Genomic DNA, 25,973 nt, shown 5'->3' on the forward strand with positions numbered 1-25,973 from the left:
CCCAGAGAACCAACATGCAGAGCAGTCAGAGCATTTGTGTTTGATAAATATCAGCGATCAACAGAAGATGAATCTGTTTTCTCCCTCTCTGTCCGTCTGTAGCTGCACTGACTGGGATATCATGGAGGCAGTTGGGGTGGTGGGGGGCTGTGTCTGCTGTTTTGTCTACAGTGCCGTAACATTTTTTTTTAACCAGTTACTTCCACACCACTTCTTTCATTATGCTGATCTGTGAAGTGGAACGTAACGCTGGCTGAGTTGAGAGGTCAGGGGCTCCCGCTGCCTAGATACATACAGTCTAATATTAGAACATTTCCTTGATTTGTTAGCAGCATCTCTGCTGAGTCCCGAGCACATGGCAACAGGCCGGCCAATAGGATTTCAGGAGACCACTAAGCCCCTCGCTCTGTATAGCAACAGTGGCATCCTTCCCTTATTTATTTATATAGGAGTTTTTTTTTTCCCACCGACTCATTCTCATGCTCCTGTCCCCCCACTGTGCATCCACACTGTGCTCTCAAACTGTGAAAAAGAGTTACGGTGTGAAGAGTAGAGCTGCTCTGACTTTTCCCTCTCCTTTACCTGCACAAGCTCCAAAACCTGCAGCATTTTTATAGATTTTTTTCATACTTGTTTATATTTTTAGAGCTTTTTTTTAACACTGCACCCCACAGATCAGTGGAGTTTTTCTTCTGTCATTGCATGTAAAAGTAAAAACAAAGTGGGAAATGTCTTGAAAAAGCTTTGATTTTAATGAAGACATGACGTGTTTCGGTGAAGAGGAAAGGAAATACCCTGAGGAACGGCATCGTGGGAAAATGTGGCACTCAGAGGGGACGGACAACAACCAAGTGGAGAGGATCTTTAAAAGATGGAGGACACGGGAGGAGAGGCAGGACGGGATGGGAGGAGTGGGGGGGTGGAGGGACATTGGATGGCGTGAGGACAGAGGCCGGTGGTTGGTTTGATCTGAGCCACGTGTGCGTCCAGCCACGTCTCTTCGCCGCTTCATGGATGTCGATGAAACGTTGTCTTCCCCTGCTGCTCGGTCCCTCCTGTCTTGGCCCAGGTAGGTGCGCACTGTCCCATCCTGCCGAGTTTCCTGATGATGTTTCATTGTTACAGGCTGTCCTGATGCTATCTACACCAGAAGTTGCCATTTTGAAAGTTCCGTGCATGTTCAGCCTTCGTATCTCTTCGTCATTCCAAGCTTAGGTACGGGATGATGAAAAGCTCGAAGGCGTTGGGGGGGGGGAAATATGGCGTACAGCAGCCGTCCCGCTTTTGGGATTCAACATTGATCGATAGCAGATACGACTGAATATTTAACAACAACAAGACACAATCAGTAGACCGTCATCAGCAAAATAAATATCGTCCATCGTTTTTTGTTGGATGGTGGACTACCGATTTCAACTGACTGACGCTGACAAAATACGGGACAGTCTTAGCAGAGCGCTGCTGTAAAATGCAACATACGTAAAGACTTAACTTCTCACCAATGCTTTTCCTCATGGACCAACCATTCCTATAATAATGCATGTGTTGATCAAACACAAATTACTTTGTTTTGATTAGGTCATCATCATTAAACACAACCTGCTTTGGGACAGCACGCTTTACAGACTTATAACTGACTTATCAGCTTTGATAGCTTTGATATTGAAATAACCCGGCTGTGTGTCGTCCCAGATGGGTGCATACTGGAAGGTTTTATTTTTTAGGAACGTATTAAAACATGAGAAAATTGGCTTATATGACAGAGAATGCAGGACTTGGTCCAAATCATGTTTAGTGTCTCACATCAGCTCAACAGGAACTGGACAAAATGTCCCGTAAACATTGAGCCGTGAAGATTTCATGGCTGCGTACCACTCGAAGTACTTTGATGCCGACGCCATTTCCAATGCTTCGACTTTTGATCTGCTATGTTGCACCATTCTGTTAACTTAGATACTATGCTGCATGCTTCTTCATAGAAAAGACGCAGTTTAAGTTATCCGTTTATCAACAACACCAGTGCTGATCAAGTAAATTTACGTTGTCACATAATCAGTATTTTCGATGCCTTTGATACTAAAATTGTTGCTGAGGAGCATCAGCTGTCCAGATTTAGTAAACGAAAAAGATTTATTAAAGAAGTTAAATGAGGTTACCATGCTTTTTTAGCTTCAGTTTAGAGTTACGGCAAATATCACCCTTTGTTTTTCTGTTAAAACCTTATGTATTGCGATGTGATCAGATCAACCATGTTTCCAAAAAAAGGTCAGATCTTTAATCAAAATCAATTTTAATGAAAGTTCCGGTCATTTTCCTCTTGTAGCGCAGATGATACCCTCACGTCTCTTTAATAGGATGTCATATTGTAAAGGGTATAGGAGGATAATAAAGCGCTGACTAATCCCAGATGCTTGGGAGAGGAAGCAGATTTAACCACAGTCCCCCTAAATTCTTAACCATGTAATGGGCTTCATGATGTAACACTTTACAGTCATTATATTAAAAAAAATGTTGACGCTGACATCCCAAAAACCAAAATCCCATGAAATCCAAGGGAATCCAAAAGGCAATATCCTTTACTCCTGGACGTTACACGCAGATTATTTTTCCCCATTACTTTCACTCAAGGAGTAAGAATGTACAATTGGAAAAGACATATGTGCGTTGTCATTTCTGTAAAGAAAAACAATCCTTGTGAGAGAATTATTTGGTCAGGTGTTTTTCTCAGGATGTTAAATGTTGATCCCGGGACAAACAAGGTCCAGTGCTGAAGCCATGAAATTTTTATTGTAATATCTACTTTAATGTTTCCAGTTATTCTGTTACAGTAGATCTTGTCCGTTGCGCAGATATTTAATTGTCAAATACACCTCTTACATTTTTCTTAAGACCTTCTGGGACCTGGCATTTTTATGATAGATGACTTCTAGTTCATCGTTTGTATGTAGCATTGAGAATTCCTCACAAGTTGTACAGTAAAGGAAAAAAAAAGGCGTTTGCTTCTACTGCACTCACAGAGTGTGAGCTGTGTTAAATACAACGAGCCTCTGCGTAGAGCTCTGAGATGAACCTGCTCCTCTTGATATCAGTGAACATTAAGAGTGGGTGATGTTGATACAGTCTTCAAAACATGATGCGGTATGTTGCATTTTAGATATATATTGTGATTTGGGATAGAAAGATATACAATTTTATCGCGTATCGTGATAAAAACACATTAAGTTGATTGCTGTGAATTTCCATTATTGAGATAATTGTGAATATCGTGTCCTGCAGTATCCAAAGAGACTGCTGGACAACCAGTAATGAAATAGACTCTGCAAAAACAGGATGCATACACATTAACCTCAAACAAATGCAAAGAATCTTTATTAAGCATTGGCATATTTCATATCAGAAGATATGACACCATTCAAATAGTTGAAAAGCCTGGATTTTGATATGGTGTGTTTTTCACTGGCAAGAATGCCGAATAAAAAAGATCTGTGTCATTTCTGTGATGCAATAAAAATATTTGCTTCCTTACAAACAGTAACATAAAAGGTTCCATGTATGGTTAATTTCCTGGCAAAGCAGTTGAGAAATCCAGACATGACCAGACAGAAATGTCTTATTAAATACTTGACAATTTAATGTAATTCGTCATGCAAAAATCTTGTAAAAAACAAACAAACAAAACAATATAGTCATAAAGCAGTCCTGCTCATTTATTTGCCACATTTCTGACACTGGTCTGAGGATATGAGATACAGAATAAAGGTTGGAAATATCTCTCATGGTTGATACATTTAAGGCTGTATATGTAACACCTATCAGCTAATTACAGTGTTGAACATTTGTCAACAACTGCAACAACTGAGTTTATCTAAAACTGTTTTCCAGGAAGCCCCTTCAATCACGCTGATAATACCAGAGGTTAAATTTCAAAATTACTGAGCAGCTACACAGTGGACAGCGAGTCTGGAACATGAAGCGGTAATAGGTAACAGTTTAACTGCCCCAAATATCAAATATGGGATGGAGCTGTGAAACAGTGCAGATTATTCCACCATTATTTGGCCAGATGTTCGCATGCCAAAAGGTTTATTTTCCCATTTTACAGCAGAACTTTATTTGTGCCTTCTTGTTTTAGGTTTTCTGACATGAGGTGATGTGTGTGTCCTTGCGGAAGGAATCAGACAGCCGCGCTTCGGTCTGTCACTCTCCAGTGAATTTACAGCTCAATAACTAGTGTCAAGGTGTCTATGAAGCCGTCACTGTGCTGCTCAGTAACAAACTGTGGTTGTTGTGGGTAGCTCCCAGGTATGAATCCCTTCAAGCAAATGACTGCGAAGCAGAACACAGAAAACGACCACTGAGTACACTGAAGTGAAAACACAGGATCTACTGGCAATGTCGCTCTGCGCTGTGATGAGGTCAGACCGGGTGTTCAGGCTGAGAAACATGCTCTACCTCCACAACACAGGGCAGCCTTGAACTCTGCTTCGTCACCCTCTCCATCCTCAGCCATGAGTGTAACTGTAAGCTGATAGTATGTGATCAACAGCACCGTGGCACCCAACATCCTGCTGCTTCACCACCTCAATAAAACCGTTTCAGTCTGTGTTGTGAAAATGGCAGAAGAGGGTTTCCAGCTCAGAGCTCTCGACTGCGCCGAGGACAAAGAGCTGCAGCCAGCTGACTTCCCAACGTCATCGCTAGCATCCCTCCATCTCAGGGACGAGGCTGTGGTCATCCACGAGAGCACCAACCATATGGGGGATAATCCTGAGCCTCATTCTGTATTTTCTGTGATGATGTCATCACCACTTAACCAATCACGACAGCAGTCAGACATATCCGTGGCTACTAGGCCTGAGCCTTCACCAGCAGTTCAAGGTAAGATTAAAGGTGCTATACTAAGTATTTTAAAGCATCAATGCTGATATCATTTTGCTAATAGTAACTGTGATGCATGTTAACAATTACAGCAGTCAGATGAGAAAAAGATGCAGAAACAATCCCACTGGCTTTGCTAAAGTGTCACCTCAACCAAGCTGCAACGAAGCAGATGATTTCCAAAACCCTGTTGCGTTTAATGAGCTGTTAGGAAGTTGAGACATTCCTGTCTGTCAGTACATGTATCTACTGCCAGTTTGTGTCATCTGTGTTTTACGTGTAACTGTTACGCCACTGTGTAACGGTAACATTTACACTAAGTATAGTGCTATCTCAATGACGATGGTAAACATATGTCATATATCATGTATCAGAGTAGCAAAGTTAAGTTATCTCAGTCATCCAAGCATCAGGGAGTAAAAGCCATATTCATTGTTTAGGTGGTTGGAACTATTCAAAGGCCCTTGTGGGCACATTTAACAATGGGTGACATGTTTCTCCCACTGTACGAAAAGGAAGCCTAAATACCCCGCACATGGGAGCTGCCATTATGTGCAATAATGAACAGGTAGTTGAGCGCAAGTATCAAGGTCCTTCCCATACACCTGCCTGAGCCTCAGTGCCATTGGCCCGAAACAATTGTGAGCATAGCAACTGACACACACAGCTGTCAGTTATAAGCTCACACCCACTTTTGACAGCATCAAATAAATAATTAAAACACATTAAAAAATCAACACTTCAACAATCAGCATGATATGAACTACCTAAAATCAAAGAAACCTTTGGATTTTATTTTTTATAACAAGCTCTCTGAGTTTTTAGTTTTGCCTATGTCCCGTCCACTAACACTGAGGGGGTGGGGTTTATGACCTATAGTGCAGCCAGCTTCACTTTTGGGGGAGTTGTCTATGGATGTATAAGGAGATCTGGTTACAGCGCTGAAAGTTGCTCCTTCAGCTCTGCTTCTGCATCGTTGGGCCCATTGAGCAAGTGCACTAGAGGCTTCCACTGGCCAAGCGGGGAACTTCCAGTTTAGCCCTCTGCTGTCATAAATGGGGATAAAATGATTCAACTGTACAGTTCTTCACATTAAAAATGTTGTTTCTCAGAGGTTGTGAGGCTGAGAACAATGTAGCCACTGATTTAGAGACATCTCTTTCACAAGTCTATGGGAAAAAATTATTTGGGGCCCTGTGGCATCATGTGACAAACTGGGTAGTTGTAATTCTACGGTTTGGCCTCTATGTAAAATTATCTTCAAAGCCAGGCACTCTTCCTGTGGGCTTGGAGCTGTCATGTCTTCCATCTTTATATAAAGTCTGTGGTTGGCCATGAAGCATATTAAATGACTCGGCATTAAATTCATATGTTTCTTAAAAAAAATCATCGAAATATAAGACAGGACACAGTCAACTACCTAAGGAGCACTGCAGTAACAAAGGTCCAATCAATGCCAAATAAAACCTTTACAGAATCCAGTCAACTCCATTTTATTTATCCATCCATCCATCCATCCACAGCAGGCCAAGCAAAGCACTCCAGACATCCCTCTCCAGCCCAATAACAAATCCCAAGTTGCCTCAAGGGGCTTTATAATCTGTACAGCATACGGCACTTTCTGTCCTTAGATACTCACTTTGGATAAGGAAAACTCATCACCCAAAAAACAGGAAAAAACTGATAACACCTCAATGAGAGCAGCTGAGGAGGGATCCCCTTCCCAGGATGGACAGACACGCAATAAATAAAGCACTTCCTTTGCACTTTAGTTTTTAAAGAATTAATCAAATGTGAGCCAGTGTTTCTTTAAAATATTTTTACTCTAAAGATAAAGATTTCTCGATTTGCCTGAGTGGCACCTCTTGCTGACACCGTTGCAGTCATTGAGGCTCCAGATTTCTCAGAAACATGGTGAAAACATTGAAAACTAATGAATATAACATGACCCTACAGTGGACTTTTTAAAAATATATGGAGGACTCCAATGCTGCAACTAACAATAGTATTCACAGCTGATAAATCTGTCGGTTACTATATTAAATTTCTCATAACCCAAGGCGACATCTTCATATTGACTGTTTTTTGGTCCAAAACCCAAAGATATTCATTTTACTACCAGAACAAACAAAAGCAGTAAATCCCCGTGATTAAGTTAGAACTAGGGAATGTTGGGCATTTTGTTTGAGCTATTACTTACACACGATCACTTTTCAAAACAGTTGCCAAATAATGCTTTGTCGCTCGATTAATCATCGAATCCTTTTAGCTCTTGAGAACAAGAATTTCATTACTCCAGGAGAAATGTCAGCAGCTGGGATCACATAGTGTCAAGGGCTTAGTGAGTTGAACGATTAAGCAAAATCCAAGATTTATTAGATGCAGAGCTTTTCGTAGGCAAGTTTTGACAGAGCTTTGCAGTTTGTGGGCCCAGGGTTAATGAGTTTACGCCCTTTCTAATTTTACAACCACATACGTATGATCCCTCCAACATACAGCTCTGTTGGCAGCAGCGATTCAATGCATCTCCAGACATGCCATCACAAGTGCTGAAGGGATGATTTACATCAACTGCTAATAACACACCTCGCACCACACACACGTATCAGCGCATGTGTTGCGTAGCCACATACTAGTAAACACAAACAATTCACACATAAATGTAAAGCTTTCAGGAAATGCCTGACAGACAGGTTCTCACCTTCCCCTGCTTCCCTAATGCCACATTAACACACACAGGAACAATAAACCAAAAACAGTGGCACATCAGCTCCAGTCCTTCAGGCCCACATGGCATCTCGCCTCAGACAGCTGTTGTTTGTTAGGCGAGGCGAGGCAAGGCGAGGTCGAGCACTGAGCAGCATCGAGCGCGGCTGAGTGTGCCTGAGTGTTGAGGAGTGCCCGTTCTGGTATTTTAGGCAGTCAGACAGTGTCACCTGTCAGCAGACTAGTCTGGACAGACTCTCCCACATGGTGCAAGACTAAGCAACACAACGATATCTCCCTCTGGACTCCTTGTCAGTGGGCCAGCAGTGTGTGCTGAACAGCTACAAAGTGCAGATAGCCACATACAGTCTGGTCTCAGCTGAAGTCAGGAGTAACACTGGGTCAATGTGCGGGTGATGTTGCAGAGTCCTTGGAGTCCAAGATGGGCCAAAACGACAGCGAGGCTCGGTCTCACACCCTGACGGAGTTCCTGAAGGACCTTTCCTCCCCTGTTGGTCATGACGATGCACTAAGAACCAACATCGTCAAGGACGGAGGTACTCTGCAGCATCTCTTTGTTCTGCTTGTTAGAGGTGTAACAGGTGTTTTGTAGCATATTGGTTATGGTCCAAAATAAGGGAAAATATGCAACATATGCTCTTGTATAACAATGCAAGGAGACAAATGGGTGGAGACAAGTAGCTTCTTTAAGTATAAAGATGCTGTATGTAACTGGTTGTCGAGTCTCATTTCCAGGTCATCAAATATTGACACTTTGAATCGGAAAATGGACCAAACCACCAACCCAAAGAGTCGGTATTTGATGACCTGGGAATGACAATCAACTATCTTTTTCCAGAGTTAGACACAGCACCTTTAATCTTTAAAACTAAAATGAGTCCAACAATCTGACACTGATGCACACATGAAATTTTTGCCTTTGTAATTCTGTATTTGTAACCAAAAGTTTAATCACCTTTGTGGTCAGAACTTCAACCCAAGAACAACATAACCAAAGCGATGGCAGCATGTGACTCCAGCTGTGATGACAACCATCTATCTGATGCGGAGTGGTACTGGGGAAATACCTCGAGGTACTGAATGTTTTCATATGGCATGTTGATGATCTGCTGACAACAATACAAATCAATCTGTTTATATTCATGTAAATTCATTTACCAGTCAGTATATTACAGTATATAAAACTTTAAGGCTTAAGACACCTGCTTTAGTAATTTGAAACGTTAATGTCTTTTGTGGTTCTCCAGAGAGGAAGTAAACGAGATGATGAGAAACACTCCTGACGGCACGTTCCTGGTCCGAGATGCTTCCAGTAAGGTGAAGGGGGAATACACTCTCACACTGAGGTAACTACTTTTTAACTCTTCTGTGTTTTGAGAACAGCTGATACTGTGTGTGTGTGTGTGTGTGTGTGTGTGTGTTTAATACAGTGTTGAGCTGGTAATAATATAATAAATATCAGTGCTTTGTATCTTGTGGGAAGGTTATGTTTGCTGTAAATCAGGTCAGTTATTATTTCCTGGTTTCTGCATCTAACTTTAGTTGGCTGGTATGGATGCTTATATTTAGTTTTACTGGTTTTATAATGTAACTTTATACATTTCCTGGTTTCTGTCTAATTTTAGTTGAATCAGGACGGACTAGGTTTCAGATATAAAGCTTTGTTGATTAGAGTTTGGCACCCACTCCAGCGCTCAGCAACATAACACCCTTAGTATGCTGAATACATTTCAGTCATCTGTTTTACCAGTCGTCTGTCTCACATCTGTCTGAAGGAAGAGACCTTAAATTAATGCTGGTTCACTGTGTTGGTTGGACGTGCAGGACTGTGGTCGAGTGTTGAAGACAAAGCATTTACATCAGTGGTTAAGCCCGATAAGAAACGCTTCTCATGTTTCCATATCTGAAATTCATCCTGCGCTGTGCCCACAAGTACGATGCTGACCGGCTGCTCCTGTCTGCATTAGAGTAAATATATCTTGCACCAGCAACATTTGTGCTGAGTTCTGCAGAGCTTGTGAAATTTTTGGATCACACACCTTAATGACATCAGGCACGTAAAATCTCCACTTGCAAACTGTTCAACTTAAAGAAACCAGAATATTTGCTCAGCAAATATCAAATATTGATTTCTTACAGCTACTTGCTGCAACATCAGATGTTTGTTTTGATGGGGTGTGTGGCTGAATAGAGTTTTCCTTTGACAACAGAGGGTAAGGTAAAGTGTTAAAGGACGAATACAGTAACATAGGAGCCTGAAAATTGACAAAATGGTCTATTTTAAATAAAGACTTCTTTGACTTGAATCAGCCTAAAATGCACAGCAGTATAAGGTAGGTGAGTGTACATGTGTTTGTGGGGGGCGGGGGGTTACTGGCAGCCTTGTGCGACAGTTATATGCTTTGACTTTTGCAGGAAAGATGGCTCCAACAGACTGATAAAGATCTTTCATCATGGGGGGAAGTATGGTTTTTCTGAGCCACTGGCCTTTCCCTCAGTGGTGGACCTGATCAAGTATTACCAGAACAAGTCCCTGGCCCAGTACAACTCTAAACTGGACACACAGCTACTCTACCCCATTACCAGATACCAGCAGGTGAGTTTATGAGGCCTTGAGCTCTGAATGTGTGCCGTCTTATGTTACAACTATTTGCTAAATATTACGTACGCTTACATGCACAAAATATTCCGGTGTTTTGCCCTTATTCTGAAAAACACAACATTCCTAATATGGAACAGCTCAAGCAGCTTGACGTTTTGTTTCTTTGCATCAAAATACGACTTTCTTAATGTTTTCTTACCGGTGGCGGACTTGTTCGACCATATGAACACAGCCTCCCTCTTTCATTCTTTAAACCACCTCCTTGAAAAGGTTGGCTATTTGATATTTGTGCATATCAAAAAACCCCTTGATATTCAAGTATTTCATAAGGTTTAAAAGTAGGTGTGTTTCTCCTCCTGACCCCTTTTGATGATGCATTTCTACACCAGCTTTGCAAACTGTTGGTGAGCTGTGTAAATGTCTCCATGATGACGCACAGAGGCGAACACAGACAGACAAGAGGCCATGTGTCACAAACTGCGGCTTTATACTTGTGCGTCAGCTCTATGCAGAGCCTACGCCGTTGTGAGCATTTATGCTTGTGCGGTGGTGTGTCTGTCACTCTGCAGTTACACCTCCAAAACACTAGTTGGCAGCGAGATTTCTGCAAAGTGCTGTAAAGTCTAGTTGATTTAAAATACACCCAAAACACACATTAAACATGGCTTAATAGAGACCATTTCCAAACACAAGTACACAAATCAGCTTCACTGTATCTCGCAGCATTCACAGACAAAGCACTTTTGCTGGACACATTTTCCCCACAAATACAACATGCTAATGTTTTTAGCACGAGCCTATGGCATTTTACATTGTATAAATTAGCCTAGCAGCTAGCGGACTTTTCCTCTACTCATATGAAGCCAGGGACAACAGCAACATTTGACAAAGGTAATACTACAAAATTCAGCTCCGTTACAACTCACAAGGTTCACTGACAAAACAAGTGCCTTACACTCAACATGTTTTCCAAACAAATATAACATGCTAACATTATTAGCATAAACCTATGGCATTTTACATTGTATAAATTAGCCAGCGACGAGCTGAGATTTCCTCTGCTCATATGAAGCCAGGATAAATCCCAAAGTATAAATCCCCGAAGCAGAAATCACACACAAGACTTAAAATGCTATTTTGTGGAGGCTCGATCGTCTTCACAATGTATTGTTTCCTATCTGTGAAATTAAAGTAAATAAAAACTTAATTTCAACTGAGGGAAATAGTTATAGACAGGAGGCCTGCGTCGCTGCGACGCCTAGTTACATTTTTGGGGAGGTGCATGTCAGGCTATGACATAGGGTACGACGTTGATTCCATGCAGAAGTATAAATCCCGCTTAATTTGGAAAATCCACACAATACAGTTTGCATGATCCACATCAAATTTTGAATATTGTCTTATTTGGAATAATAGTGGAATATTAGTGTCCATGTAAACGTACCCACTGTGGGGATTTTCTTTGAATCTCTGTGGGCCTGTGTGTGGTTTTGGCTGCATCAGATATGGATAATGAGTTTCTTTTAAGGATGCGTTTAATGTCTTCATTTTTAGTAATAGTGATAACCTTCTGTTTAGTTTAGATCAGACAAAAGGCATCACAGGAGCTTTAAAACATGGACTTGGTCTTGAGTATCTTTTACATTCTCATCTGCAGCAGCAGGTTGGGATGGAAGTTGACATTGATGTAGTTGGAGAACAGCTGAGGATATTTCAGGAGCAATACAGAGAGAAGAGCAAAGAGTACGACCGTCTGTTTGAGAAGTTTAACCAAACCTCTCAGGTACAGCAGCATCCTAATCTTCATTTTAATAAGTATAACTGTGGTTTTATTGGTTCAAAGCAATATCTTTTAAAGTAAATGTTTCACTTCTGATTGCTTTGCCACAACGGAGTCTTCACTGTAAGGCCTTGAATATTCAGGTAAAAATTTGTTGCTCTTCCTCCTCAGGAGCTGCAGAGCAAGCGGACAGCCATAGAGGCTTTCAGTGAAATAATCCGGATCTTTGAGGAGGAGTGCGAAACTCAAGAACGCTACAGCAAAGAATACATCGACATGTTCCTCACATTAGACAACAGCACAGAGTCAGACAAGTATGCTTTAAAGTACTGACCTTTTTTTCTAATTCAGTCACTTTTTGTGTCATCTGTTTTACTTATTTTCAGTTTTTAAGAAAAAACAAAAGGCAAAAATCTAAATTAAAGACATTCACTGCAGGCCATGCTCATACTGATGTTCCTTCCTCCTCCCAGGATTCAAAGCAATTCAGATGAGCTGCAGTCGAGGGTGGAGGAGATACACAACAGCAAGAAGAAGTTGGAGGAGGAGCTGAGGAGAAAGGCGGTAACTCACATGGAGGTCGACAAGAAAATGAACAGCCTGAAGCCCGACCTTGTGCAGCTCAGGAAGATCAGAGATCAATACCTGCTGTAAGTTCAGTCCCTCAGTGCCTCACGATGAAGATTTGACTCTGTTTTCAAAAGAGTGGGTGCATGTCTGTACAGATTACAGATTATTATAGATTTAATATCTTAATCCTATTTATTTTCATTAAAATATATATCAAGTACATAAAAAGGACAAAATAGACAACTAGAATTATCACCTTGCGGTTGTTGGATGCCAGTCATGTTTGTCCTGAGTCATGTGAAGTCATTACAGTTGACAATGCATTAAATATGGATCTTGCTACAAAGAAGCTATACATTCTAAAACATGGACGCTTCACACACATCTTTAACCCGACAGCACAAAAGATTTATACGTTTCAGACACCCAAGATTAGTGTCACCAATTCAGTATCTGAACAAACGTCTCCCCTTCTGTTGCCGAGATATGACACTGAATAATGGGCAGAAAAGTGTTTTATGCAAAACATTATGATACCATCATGAAGCTGACCTTTGAATTTTTGGATATAAAATGACATCACTTCATCATTTATTCATGAATTATTATCCTAATAGAGATTTGTGTGAACTGTTGCCATAATTAGTGCATGAATTCTTGACCTATGGCAAAAAAACATGTTTGGGGAACACAGTGACCTTTGACCACCAAATTGAAATCAGTACATGTACTTCGTTGAGTCCAAGAGGACATTGGTGCCAAATTTAAAGAAATTCCCTAAAGGACTTTTTGAGATGTTATGTTCACAAGAATGGGATGGACAAGTAGAAAATATAATGTGTCCAACCACGGCTATCTCGCAGGCTATCATGAGTTGTTCACTTCGATGTGAAGGCTGCGTCTTCCTATCTTCAGCACATTCAGATAAGCAGATTTGTCCTATTCAGGTTTTGTGAATGAGAAGTTTAGACGATCATTCTCACAGACTGGTTACTTTACAACAAATAAAGCAAGACTCATGGTCTGCTGACATTATTATGTATTGACTACCCTCAATTTTCACTTTCTTTGGAAATTTCTTCCATTTCACACAAGTGTGTTTTGGCAATGTATAATAAGACTGCTGCATACTGAAACGATGATACTCAACACTAATATTAATTTCTAAAAAAGAAAAAGAAAAGCAAAATCTAATATAATGAAACTAGTCCATACCCATTGGTAGCTTTGTCACCTTCTACCTATGCCAATCCTCAATGCCTATGTGCAGTTTCACATAGATTGACCACGTCAGTGAGTAGAAAAATGTGGGACAGACAGAATGACACACTGACAGTTCCGTGATAATCCGTGATTATCATGACTTAGTCATACCAAAAATTAGAACCCCCCCCCCCCCCCCAAACATTGGGCCACAGGGGGAGCCACAGCGATCGGTTGCATTTTAGCCATTTTTAAGCATTTTTCTGTTGTTATAGCGCCACCCAGTTGCCAATTAGAGTAAAATTTCTCCAGTCACCTCGAGGCGTCCTGTTCTACATATCTACCAAGTTTAGCAAAAATCGATATGGTGGTTAGGCCTAGATAAGAAATTAGCTCTCTAGTGTCCCCATTTTGTTTGATCGGGTCAACAATGGAGGGGTCCCCTCAGATTATGCGTGGTCATATGCCTACAAAGTTGCGTGGTGATGGGTGAAACCCTTGAGATGTTATACACCTTTATGTGATGAGCCACGCCCTCCGCAATATTCATTGCCTTATAGAAGCTCAGTTTTAGTAAGTTTTCCAACTTTTGCCAAGAGGGAACTTTAGATATTGGTCCCTAGATTATGTTCACCGAGTTTCATGCAGATCGGTCAAACTTCCTAGGAAGAGATCCATTTTAAGTGTTTTTCAAAAAATTCAAAATGGTGGAAAATCTATATAATCGGAAGTTCTGGGTTCTTGAGGCAAATTTGTTCCTCATGAGGAGAGGCATCTCTGTGCAAAGTTTCATGTCTCTACGACATACAGGGCAAATTTCACATGGATTGACCAAGTCAGTGAGGAGAAAAACGGGGAACAGATACACACACAGACACACACACAGACAGAGTTTTCGTCATTATATAGTAAGATAGAGTAAAAATAGAAGAACTGACAGGGTATATCATATCACATGTTTTGCTAAAAATCAACATATTGCAGCCGTCTTTACTGTTTTCTCCGTTTCAGCTGGCTCACCCAGCAAGGCACCAGGCAGAGCCAAATCAATGACTGGCTAGGTATCAGGAATGAAGAAGAAGAGTGAGTATCCTCATTCATCCTGGTCAGCTTATATAACTTATATTATATATTGCAATTTCTATTATACTTGATACAAACTACCACTCACAACAATCTGAAACATGCTTCTATGTGCCGAGGTCTCAAAATATGCACAGACACATGCAAATATCTGTGCAATTCAGGGGTCTGAGAAAATATCATTACACTTGAGTATATTAATTTTATGTTTTGTGATACTGTATTCATTTTCAAAAACACTATTGATTTATCTTTTTATGGTTATCGTACCATGAAAATTTTACATCAGTGAAACTCTAGGTGTGGCACAGTGCATTCTGGGAATTGTAGGTTTTCTACCAAAGCTCTCTCTGTTCATGTAGCACCAATTTTAAAAATATTTGCGTCTTTCTACTGCATAGACAGCCCAATTTATGAATAGACCGTCTTTCCAGCAGTGACATACTTATTGGATTAATCTAACCCTTCCACCTTCTCATCATGCTTTAGCCCGTACACTCTGGCAGATGATATCGACCAGGAGGAGAGGAGCTGGTACGCTGGTGGTATGAGGCGTAAGGAGGCAGAGGAGCTACTGAGAGGGAGGAGGGACGGGACGTTCCTGATCAGAGACAGCCAGACTCAGAGAGGCTCCTTTGCCTGCTCTGTTGTGTGAGTACCATCACATTTGCATCCCTTACTCATTTAAGAAATCGCAACATTTTGCCTCCTCTCTAATCCTAATGGATCATGTGTTTTTACCAGACGTGGGTGCAGTGCAGATTTCATGCCTAACCTGTCCCTAAAAACATCCATATTATTATTATTATTTTTGTGATGTTGTGTCTCATGCAGCGTGGATGGGGATGTGAAGCACTGTGTGATCTACAGGACGTCCACAGGGTATGGCTTCGCTGAGCCCTACAACCTGTACCCATCTCTAAAAGAGCTGGTCCTCCACTACCGACACACATCCCTGATCCAACACAACCAGCAGCTGAATGTAACCCTGGCCTGGCCCGCTCTCAGCCAGCAGCCCAGCTGAGACACACCAGCACGCCACCCTGATGGCACTTTCCCAAACGCTTCACTGTATTTGCACCACGGACGCACCAACATGGACACTATTGCCAGACTCTGACAGGGTACCGGTTAGTGTCGTCACTATAGGAGAATTTCCAGAAACAGCTTCAGTGCTCAGATTTGGATATCTAAAAACCCTACACTGGTAAGATGTCAAAGCAAGGTTGATGACTTCACTTCCTGTCAGCTTTTTTAGTTGAATAGAGTGGCTGCATATTAACGGTAACTCTGCTCTAATCTAGTTTATTTTTTTAAAGCTATTATTCCTAATATTAAAAATCCCATTTAGTCGCCATCTGCACATACAGCTTGCAAAACACAATTGGGATTAAGTACTTAGCTGTTCACAGAATTCGGCATTGAATTAAATCTTGTGCAGCAGTACTGAGGTAGTCCTGGAATACTGCCTCGTCATAACAACACTGGTGGTGGTGTCAGCGAGTTTCCCAAACTGCTGCCGGTATTAAAGCTGCAAACATCTTAGCAGTGTAGTGGTTTATAACAATGATATCAGGGTAACACAAAATACAAGTATCTAGCTTCAGAATACTAAACTGATGAGGAACAATCAAAATAGAGAGAGATAATTTGGCTTGCTATGAAAAGGAGGATATATTTTCTTGGTGGAGAGAAACTGATTTTTTTAAGAAGCAGGTTTCATACAGTGTTGACGCTACAGTCTCTAGATTTGGCCAGTCTTGCCTCAAACACGGACTAAAATTTTGTCCAACTATCCAAATTAATGCTTGGCCTCAGCCACCTTCCCTCCACAGTGCATATCTTAAATCAATACAGTCAGTGCAGTTGCAGTGTTTAAGCTGGGGAAATGAGCTCAGGATGGGACTCTGCACTACCAAGCACATGTGCTTTATGGGTAGTGTAGTGTAGAAACTGAGGAGACACACAAGCACTTTATCCAAAACAAGACAACCAGAGTACACACGAGCACACAGATGCAAGCTGGAGACTTGTGAGGCACTGATTTCACGTATATTGATGTTGCTGGTTGAAAAGAGGTTTTTATTTCAGTGATATATAAGAAGTTATTTTCTTACTGTCATCTTTATTCTGCACATTATCTTCAGGACATTACAAATAAGAGGAAAGAGGAGCTCATGGATTTTACCTCTGGGGTATATTTATGCTTCACAGCCCCTATTTTTGTCATTATAGCATCTTTCAGATTATCAGAAGATTATTTTCATTCACTGAAAAAAGGGACAATCATGTTTAAATTAGTGTAATCTACGTGTTGCTTTAAACTCACTCATGAACACTTTAATGTGTTAGTAATAATATATGAGTGGGTATTAACTGTGAAGAAGCAGACGTGAGGCACAGGCTGACAATGTAAGCATTTCTGTGTGTCGTGTACATGCACATTTTGGATTATTGACCCCAAATAAGCACAATTACTTCTAAGTATCTGGGAGATATCAGTCTGGTTCAGATTAATCTTTAGAGAATCAGTCAGCTGTTTTTTAGTTTCTATATTTTTGGTTGGTGTTGTTGATCCAGGAGCTTTGCTAACTCTCTGGAGTCTGATGTGGAGTGATAATGGTATTTAGATTTTGGGTTCTGGTTGAAAAGTGCCCTTAAGTGTTCCTGTTCCAGCCATCGTGATTTTCTTTGTGTTACTCTCAGGAGCGATGTCTCGTCCCCTACATGGTGTGTTGGGTGTAATCAACAATGTTAGGATGGACTGAACAGTGACGTTGTGTCAGGCTGGATACAAGGTTACAACAGCACAAAAACCCTGGAGTACCCTGAGAGAGAGTATTATTATCAAAGGTAGCTGTGTTCCTAGAATAGCATCATATTCCCTATAATAATTACATTTAACTGTTTTGTAAAAGTGAGTGTCACATGGATCTTATTCCCCAGAAATTTCCACATTGAGCTCAGATCACACTTGGCACGAGATGCTGTGCACGTGACATGGGCCTGTGTACCAGGGGCTGGATGCATAAAACTGTGTTGATTCACGACAAAGACTGTGTGTACACACAAAGGCAGAAATATGAATATGCATTCTTTTTTTCATTTATAAAGCAATGCATATGCCCAATTCTGATTTTAAAATCTCATTCATTGCGGCGCTGGGTGCACATACACATACATACATCTGTGTGTATATCGATACTTGTGCACCTCCACTGCTCATTAGACAGTGAGAAATATGGTAAAGAAAGTGCAATTTCACTAACTGTGTTGCATCAACAGTGTTCTCAAATGGTGCCAGAATGGCTGCCATCACACACGGCTGTGGTGATTTGTAGCTTCTGTACCACTTTTACTAACATTTCTGCAATTTGTTAAGGGAGATATTCACACATCTGACTTTCGCAGACGCAGGTGCGTTGTAAAAAATCGCTTGAGTCTTTGAAGAGACAATCCCTCACACTGCTCTCGTTCAGCTTCACAATTATTTTTTCTAACACTAATGTTCAGTCCAACTGGACACTCTAGACGACCCAGTAGGACCGAAAACATTAGTGTTACAATAAATCGTAAAGCCGTTGAAGGAGCAGTGTGAGGGATTTTCTGTTCAAAGACTCAAGTAACATTTCTGCAAACCAACACAGTAATCTTAATAATCATTATTATTAAACAATTATTCATTGATCAGTGATTCACTCAGAGCGCTCATGTTGAAACTGACTTTACAAAGAGCTTCACAGGGTAACAAACAATCACTAAGATGGAATGCAAATAAAAAAATGAATTGAAATTAACTTTCTAAATGCACCTCTGGTTGACATTTTACAGCCTGCAAAAATAGTAACATAACCAGTGAAATTCGACAACCTAAAAAAAAAAAGGTTACCATCAATCTGATCTTATCTTTATCACATCATCCACCACTATCTCAGCTAAAAACGTGTGGACGCTGAATCTCACGTATACATGAGGTGCACACATTCTTTGTTTATAAATACAGAGTTATGTGTGAGAAAAAGCGTATGCATGGATTTTGTGTGTACACATCCTTTATGCATCTGACCCCTGGTGATTAAAATTTACTTTAAGTTTTAATTATAAAAGATAATTAGAAAAACAAAGGCTCATAATTTTAGTGGTGTAGAATTTAGACAATTGTTAAATCTTAGCCATGACCTGAGGTGAAACTAAAGACACAGGAGCTGAAAATGTATCACTGATACATAGTATTTTAAAGGAGCAGTAAAGAAGTACATATGAAACTATCATTGCTTAAATTTTGCAGGCTTGTTAGTTAGCTTTGCTGGCTAACTAACGACTAGCTAACAAGGTATGATTCCAGCTATTGTGGACCAAATGTAGTATTTTACCATAAAATGTGACAAAATTATGATATTAGAATTCACTAGTGGGGTAAATGTTGGTACACAGCAGCAGAACATACCTGAGATGATTTTTTACTTTCTCTTTAAGAGTGAGGTATATTCAAAATGGTGATAAATATTATATTTTGAAGTTGAAGTTGTTTACATTTAAGGCCTACCCAGGAGCCTCGGGCCCCAGGTAGGTAACAGGGACTCCTCTGATCGTGCACTTTGTGAGCGGAAATGAAGTGGTGCTTATAGTGAGATACAGTGAATCATTTAAACTATTTTTATAGGTAAAAAATACAGTAGTTATTAAATATGCAGTGTTAGGTTGGGCTGCCCATTGAAGTTATTGTATGTATTTCCTGTTTAATGGGTCACTTTAAATGCACTAGCGGTCATTAGTCAAACATGTGCTTGATGCTCGTTGCACACTTGAAGTTATCAGTTCTGTCAGACTGGTTATTGTCATGAAGGGAGCTGGAAACACTGTGTCCAAGTCCCACTTTGTGGCAGTGAAAAGGTGTAAATGTTTGATTTTGCATGCCATCATTAACAGATTATCTAAGTATTATATGTATTACTGATTATAATATACGGCTGGATACTGTTTTGACACCGGTTCTGGTACTATAAGTTCACCACCAGCTATAAAAGATATGTTTTGTTACCTTTCTTTGATGGGTTAGCTGTATTCTGTGAAATCCTCAAGCTTTTTTTTTTTTTTTGCTTTGTCTCCATCACTGGTGCTAAGCAGTCATTGCTGTAGTTTTCCTTAAATACACCTCTCCGAGATCACCTGTCAGTCATACTGTATGAGTGATACTGTGATATCTGCCCCGTCAAAGCAAACGGAAAAGCTTTCAGGTTGGGTGTGCTTTGTTGTGCTTGTGACCACATGAATCTGCGATATAGCGTTGCACAGTAGTAAAATGTAGAGTGCTGCGTTGCACAGGTTGTGGACAGAGCGTACCACAGCCACAAGATGGCGCTGCATACAGGATGTTCAACCTGTGTGACATTAATCTTTAAAGTGAAGAAGCAAATTTTGAAACTTTGATCAGCTGTTGATGCTGTTTTGTAACACACAGTGCTTATGGACAAGCAGTGATACACTCCTCTGTGTAGAAACAAGGTCTCTGTAACAGTGGTGTAGTCTAAAAGCAAATAGAGAGAATACTGTGAAGTTACGGGACACATGACTCACACCTGCTGACAGACTGTTGAGCTCTGTTCGCCTGAATCTCCAGCCTTACAGGGTGTTCATTAAAACTAGGCTTGGGTGGTATCTATTTTTTCATACCTACATATGTTCCTTAAATTTTACTGGCATGATGGTATATATGTGCGACACTACCCCATCCTGACCAGCAACATTGCTTAACCTCACACAGTGTTAAGACAGATAATATTCTTACACCTATTTTTTTTATTAAACAGAAAAATACAATTGTGCACCTTCCGAATTAAATTTTCTCCCTTTTACTGAACTAAGACTAGCTTAATTGTCTTGTTAACTTGTAGTAAAACACTAAATTCTGACTCCACAGAAAAAAAATAAAACTCCCCGCCTTGGTTAATCTTGTTAGTCATTTAGTGAGTTAGTCCACTGTTCCACTTAAGAATAATGTTTGCCCTGGAAACGCTACGGTCTAGGTACCATGTCTGTAGGGTTACTTTTGGTTTCAAAGGTACCATACCAAAAGTGTTTGGTGGAGACGGGTCTTAATTTACCAGGTAACATGTGAAAATGTGCTGTTTTCCCCTGTGGTCTCTCTCTGCTGTTGCAGGCCATCTGTTTACAGTCCTGTAATGTTGTCCCCACCACTCGCAGTCGGCTCAGCTGCCTGTTGCACCAGTCTGACCTCATGTGGTGCATGATGTGCACTACATCTGTATTACAGCCTCTCAAGTATTAAGTTAACAGAAATATGAGTGACCATGCTTTTTATGATACTGAAAATCATACCTTCGTTATTTCTAAACACCCTGGTGTAATACTGTGATATCGCCCAGGCCTAATTGTAAAACAGTTTTTTCCTCTTAAAGTGAATTGTTCTACAGTAAACATGGATGGATACACCTAAATTAATGCTATTACGTAAGGCATGATGGAGTGCACGTCTGGCATGTGGAACTAAAACCAGCCATCTGTCCCTTGTCATTTGGGGTTTGTTTTTCTCTCTCTTTCTTTGTACTTTTTGCACATTAAATAGATAAATTAAGTGTTAATGTTAGTCCATAACTTGAAATATAAATGTATGTTAATTTTGTGAATTCTCAGAAAAGAAAACTTTACATATCCCAGCTAATTTTGTAGCAGGAATGCAGAAAAGGTTATAGAGCTTATATGTGCACAAACACACAACATAGACTACACCACTGCTCTGTGGGGTTTAGATTTAAAGCATTGTATTTGCACATATGTATCTCATGTGAGGTGGAGATACTTCAGCCGTCATGTACATCCACCCTGCTACTGGAGCAGGTGGTGGTGCTAAACATGGACAAGTTGCTTATGAGATTGATCTGTCGTAGCACTGATAAAGCACTGATATGAGTTTTCAAAAGTTTTTTTTTTCCCATCTCTTTAATGAGCTGACCACTTAGTAGTAACTAGCTCTGTAAAGTCAGACGTCTTTATTTTGTTATTGTATCTGTGCAATTTGGTCTTTTTCGGTTGTCACCTTCTCTTTTTGTAACTTACCTGTTTTATCATTGTGCAAACAAAAATGACGTGAGAAATAACGAGAAACACATTTTAAAATGATTGATGTTTCGTAGGAGAATAACTGGTGTCTCATATTATGAAGTGTCTCATAATGTACTTTCAGCCACAATCATTGTTCTGTCCAACTAATTCTTCATAACCTAATATTACCTAATGCTTTAACAACCGTTACCATGATACATTTGCTGTTGTATAACAGAATTATACACAGCTATAAAAAATACTGTTATGTCAAAAGAAAAAAAAACCTTAGGAGCAGATTAAAGTTTTACTTTTTCAATTACTGAGATATTAGCTAGCTTGGTAAGCTATCATTTAGCCTGTCGCACTTTCAACATCATAAATGTTTGACTAATTGAAAAGAAAAATAAGTGATTGCCATTTTTATTTTTAGACTTCTGTCGTCTTTATTTGACAGTTAACTAACACGTGCTCCATAAAACCTCCCATGTGGGAATTTTAACCCGTTCAGATCCCCCCCGTCCCTTCCAATGGACGTAACTGTTCTAGGATGTCTAAATCTAGATCGAGACATTACTGTCATCTGACTCCACCCAAATGCACAGACTAATGGACTGCAATAGAGCCACGCCCCCTTTTTTAACAAATGTGTCCGACTGTGAGTCAAGGAAGGAAGTGCAAGTCATGTTTTGGTGTATAAATCATGTTGTTAAAGTACATAATTTGTGTTTAAACTGTTAAAAGTAACCATGCGATATTGTATTACTTACACATGTCAAAAAAATCATATGAAATATTTATAGTTTTTAATCAGGATTTTTTGGAGCACCATCAAATAAATAGGGAAATACTGTTAAAAAATAAAATACAAATTACATAGGGAAAATACTGTATCAGCCTCTAATGCATCTTCTGGATTATGTTCACAGAATAATAATCTCAGGAGGATTTTTTGCTGTACTGTTTTCTGGAGATACTTAAGAAATTGAGAATATTTTAGAGTCGTGATAAGGAATACAATACAATATATATACAATGTGTTTTAAAGCAGCACTTAATCCATTAATATGAGTTAATTCTTCATGAAAAATAAATTGACTTGTGTTTGTTGTTGAAAAAAAGGCCTGTTAAGACCTATTAATACTGTTAATAAAGGGTGGTCTCTGCATTCAGATTCTCCGTCCATTGGAACAGACAGAAACAATAACAAATAATAAAGTCTCCTCATTTAAAAACCAAAAAAAACCTGATAATTTAAGAGTGCATTTAGAGTTAAAAAAAAAAAAAAAGCACAACATAATTTTCTTTATATTTTTTTGTGTTGTGGAACATAACTGGATCCTGAACGGGTTAAAATAAATTGGATTTTTTTTTCCCCTGAGTGAGCAACTCTTTAAAGTTGTGCTAGATGCCATGGATTTGTGGCATGGAAGATTGATTGAGCCTTACTAGTGTTTGCTTGGAAAAAAAAAGTTAACCTTGTTTGTTAAAGTTGTGGGGTGTAAAGACATGATGAAGGTTTTAGTGGTAATAATGCAAGGTGTAATTCCTAGAGGGGGATGTATATTTTACACAATTCTTTCTCCCTGGGATATGTTCATATTGGATGCAATTTACACCAGTTGCAATGTTCAACAACAAGGCAGGAAATGGTTAGCCACATAGGGCGAGACGTCGTGGATGTATAAAGAGAACTGGATAGAGTGTTGGAGGTGGGTTCTTGTTCATTTCTATGAAAGCTGCTTTGTGGGGCATGAAGCCAAAAAAACTGACTTTGTCTTCTGAATCATTGAGCCAAAAAAGCAAGTGCGCTATAAACTTTTCCCACCTAAGCAGCTAACTTACGGTTTAGTACTTCACTAATTTGAATGGGGATAAAATCATTAAATTGTGCAGCTCTAGACTGGATAAAATCCCAATATTTCGGGAAGGGGGTTTGTGATGCTCTTAAAAATTATCCATTGAATTATAGATGTGTATCTAACAATGTTGGTCTATGGGGAAATGCCTTTTTGGGTCCAAAAGCGTCACATGACGGATGTGGAAGTTGTAATTCCACAGTTTGACCACTGTGTCAAATTGGCCTCAAAGCCCAACACTGTGCCTGGGGGCTTGAGGGAAGCACAGGGTGTGGGTTTGAAAGCTAGGAGAGTGGATGGGCATGTCACATGTTGGTTTTAATACTAGAGTTGAGAATTGAGTTCATGGCTTAGTTGGTATTTGAATTTTTGTACATTTAACCAAGACAATCTCTCCTCCAACCTTTATAAAGTAGTTTTATTTGACTAACTTTAATTATAATGTATGGCTTGGCCTGGATATTGTGAAAATATTTAATTAAAAACAGTTTGCACTAAATGTTCAGAAATGTTTGCAGTGAATGAAACTTTGAGTCTTTTGCAGAATTAATGGAGATCAATGGTCTGTGTGGTGAATAGGTTGTGTTTAGGTTTAAGGTATAGAGTTGACTGAATGTAGTGGATATGTAGGTACACTGTAAGAGATACAGGTGGGTTTGGTATGTGTTAGGCGTTATGTTGGAGACAGATTGAGTTCATAAAGTGTAGGAATGGTTATGTGTATTAAGGGTTTGGAGTGGTTATAGGAAGGGTTCAGAGGGAGGAGGTTGGTAAGTTAGGGATATTTGCGTTCACAAAGTGCTCGGCTCCACCAACTGTCTTCCATGCCATAAACGTGGTGGGGTGTAGCAGTAAGATTAGTCAAACACTAACCACAACATTTTAGGTTTGTTTTCCATCTCAGCCTGAGTTAAATGGGAGGACCTTTATCACCTTTTTAAGATGTTTAAAATCCAGGGACTTGACATATTTAGACAGGTTTTGTTTCACTTTGAGCTGTGCATATGATCAAATACCTCTACTTGTCTCTGCATCACAGTCAACGTAGTACTTGATGTTTCTGTAACTCTTATTTTTTCCGTTGTGGCTGTATGGACTCGTCTTTCTGCTTTGATCTAAAGCATTTAGCTGCCCTTTGTTGATAGCCTATTGCTGTGAGAAAATACTGTTATTGAAAATGTTTAAATTTTACTGTATTGATTATGCAATAACATACATTTTTTAATAGCTTGTGTTTCATTTAGAAGTCATATCTGAGGAAAACTGATGGTTTCAAACATTTTTTTGTTGATGTAAAACCTGACTTTACCCACTTCAGAACATCATTGTTCATGTATACACTTTTAGATCCCCAAATAAATTTGAGATGGTGGTTTAATTAATTGTTGTGAGTATTATTTGATAACCTGAGGACTTCAACACTTTTGGTTTGAGGTGGTCTGATCAAAAAACTCAGGCCTGGATTAACAAAGTATAAACCACTATATAGCACAAATACCATTTAGATAATAAGCCTAGAAAAAAACACTGCAAATATAGAAGACTGTACTATGGTACCACAACTTTGGCTTCACAAGTATCTCGCATATTCACTACACATAGATTTGCTACCTTTACTACTACCTTGGTCAGGTCTGTCTTGTAAAAGAGATTTCCAATCTCAGTGGGACTTCCTAGTTAAATAAAGGTAAAATAAAATAAATTAACTACATGTAGTCGAAATTCTGACAAAAGAAGCAAAAAACCTCAATAGGACTTAACTCGTTAAAGAAAATAATTAAGGCATTTTCCAAGCTCACTGTAGATTTGAGATATGCCAGTTTCCTCTGGCCCTCGAATTTTTGGTGGCCAAATTTCAGAACTATTCCAGACACTTGATTTTTTTGACATTTTGGTAGCATATCTGTAAACCTGTCACCTTTAGTCAAACTGTAGCAGTTTCAGTAGTGCTGGACTGCTGGTGTCAGAGTCTCAAAACTCACTAAGTTTTAATGTCCTTGTCTGAAAATAACTAATAATTATTGTTGATGCATAATGACAAACTGTTGGATTACTGTTTCTTAATTAATGGGCTATTTGGGATTTTTGAGGTGATGCAAAAATGGGGTGCAACGGAGAATTTCGAATACTGATTTGGATGTAAATTCACATGGCAATAGTTGCGGATTCAAAGCATTCTTGTCAGCCCTACGTATAATGCAATGCAGTA

The 25,973-nt window shown here is 39.7% G+C and overlaps 1 protein-coding gene and 1 long non-coding RNA gene across 2 annotated transcripts in view; one reads left to right on the forward strand and one right to left on the reverse strand.

Annotated features, from left to right (window-relative positions):
* The window catches only part of LOC117254145 (uncharacterized), a 39,409-nt gene that overhangs the window by 9,315 nt on the left and 4,121 nt on the right, over window positions 1–25,973 (reverse strand). The window lies entirely within an intron of this gene.
* LOC117254143 (phosphatidylinositol 3-kinase regulatory subunit gamma-like) lies at window positions 945–25,144 on the forward strand. The gene is made up of 12 exons (XM_033622182.2): window positions 945–1,069; window positions 4,133–4,878; window positions 8,010–8,141; window positions 8,573–8,678; window positions 8,853–8,951; window positions 10,021–10,201; window positions 11,865–11,990; window positions 12,159–12,301; window positions 12,461–12,637; window positions 14,772–14,843; window positions 15,333–15,494; window positions 15,678–25,144. The coding sequence occupies exons 2-12, from the start codon at window positions 4,614–4,616 to the stop codon at window positions 15,865–15,867; spliced, it is 1,653 nt and encodes a 550-aa protein (XP_033478073.1). The 5' UTR covers window positions 945–1,069; window positions 4,133–4,613; the 3' UTR covers window positions 15,868–25,144.

The sequence above is a fragment of the Epinephelus lanceolatus genome, chromosome 6, assembly GCF_041903045.1.
Source record: "Epinephelus lanceolatus isolate andai-2023 chromosome 6, ASM4190304v1, whole genome shotgun sequence".
Classification (NCBI taxonomy): domain Eukaryota; kingdom Metazoa; phylum Chordata; class Actinopteri; order Perciformes; family Serranidae; genus Epinephelus; species Epinephelus lanceolatus.

Excerpts from the sequence above, each read along its gene's own strand:
- LOC117254143 (XM_033622182.2), top strand. The coding sequence starts at position 4,614 with ATGGCAGAAGAGGGTTTCCAGCTCAGAGCTCTCGACTGCGCCGAGGAC. Across the intron at positions 8,952-10,020 it reads GAATACACTCTCACACTGAG|GAAAGATGGCTCCAACAGAC; the intron begins GTAACTACTTTT and ends TGACTTTTGCAG. Across the intron at positions 15,495-15,677 it reads TCCTTTGCCTGCTCTGTTGT|CGTGGATGGGGATGTGAAGC; the intron begins GTGAGTACCATC and ends TGTCTCATGCAG.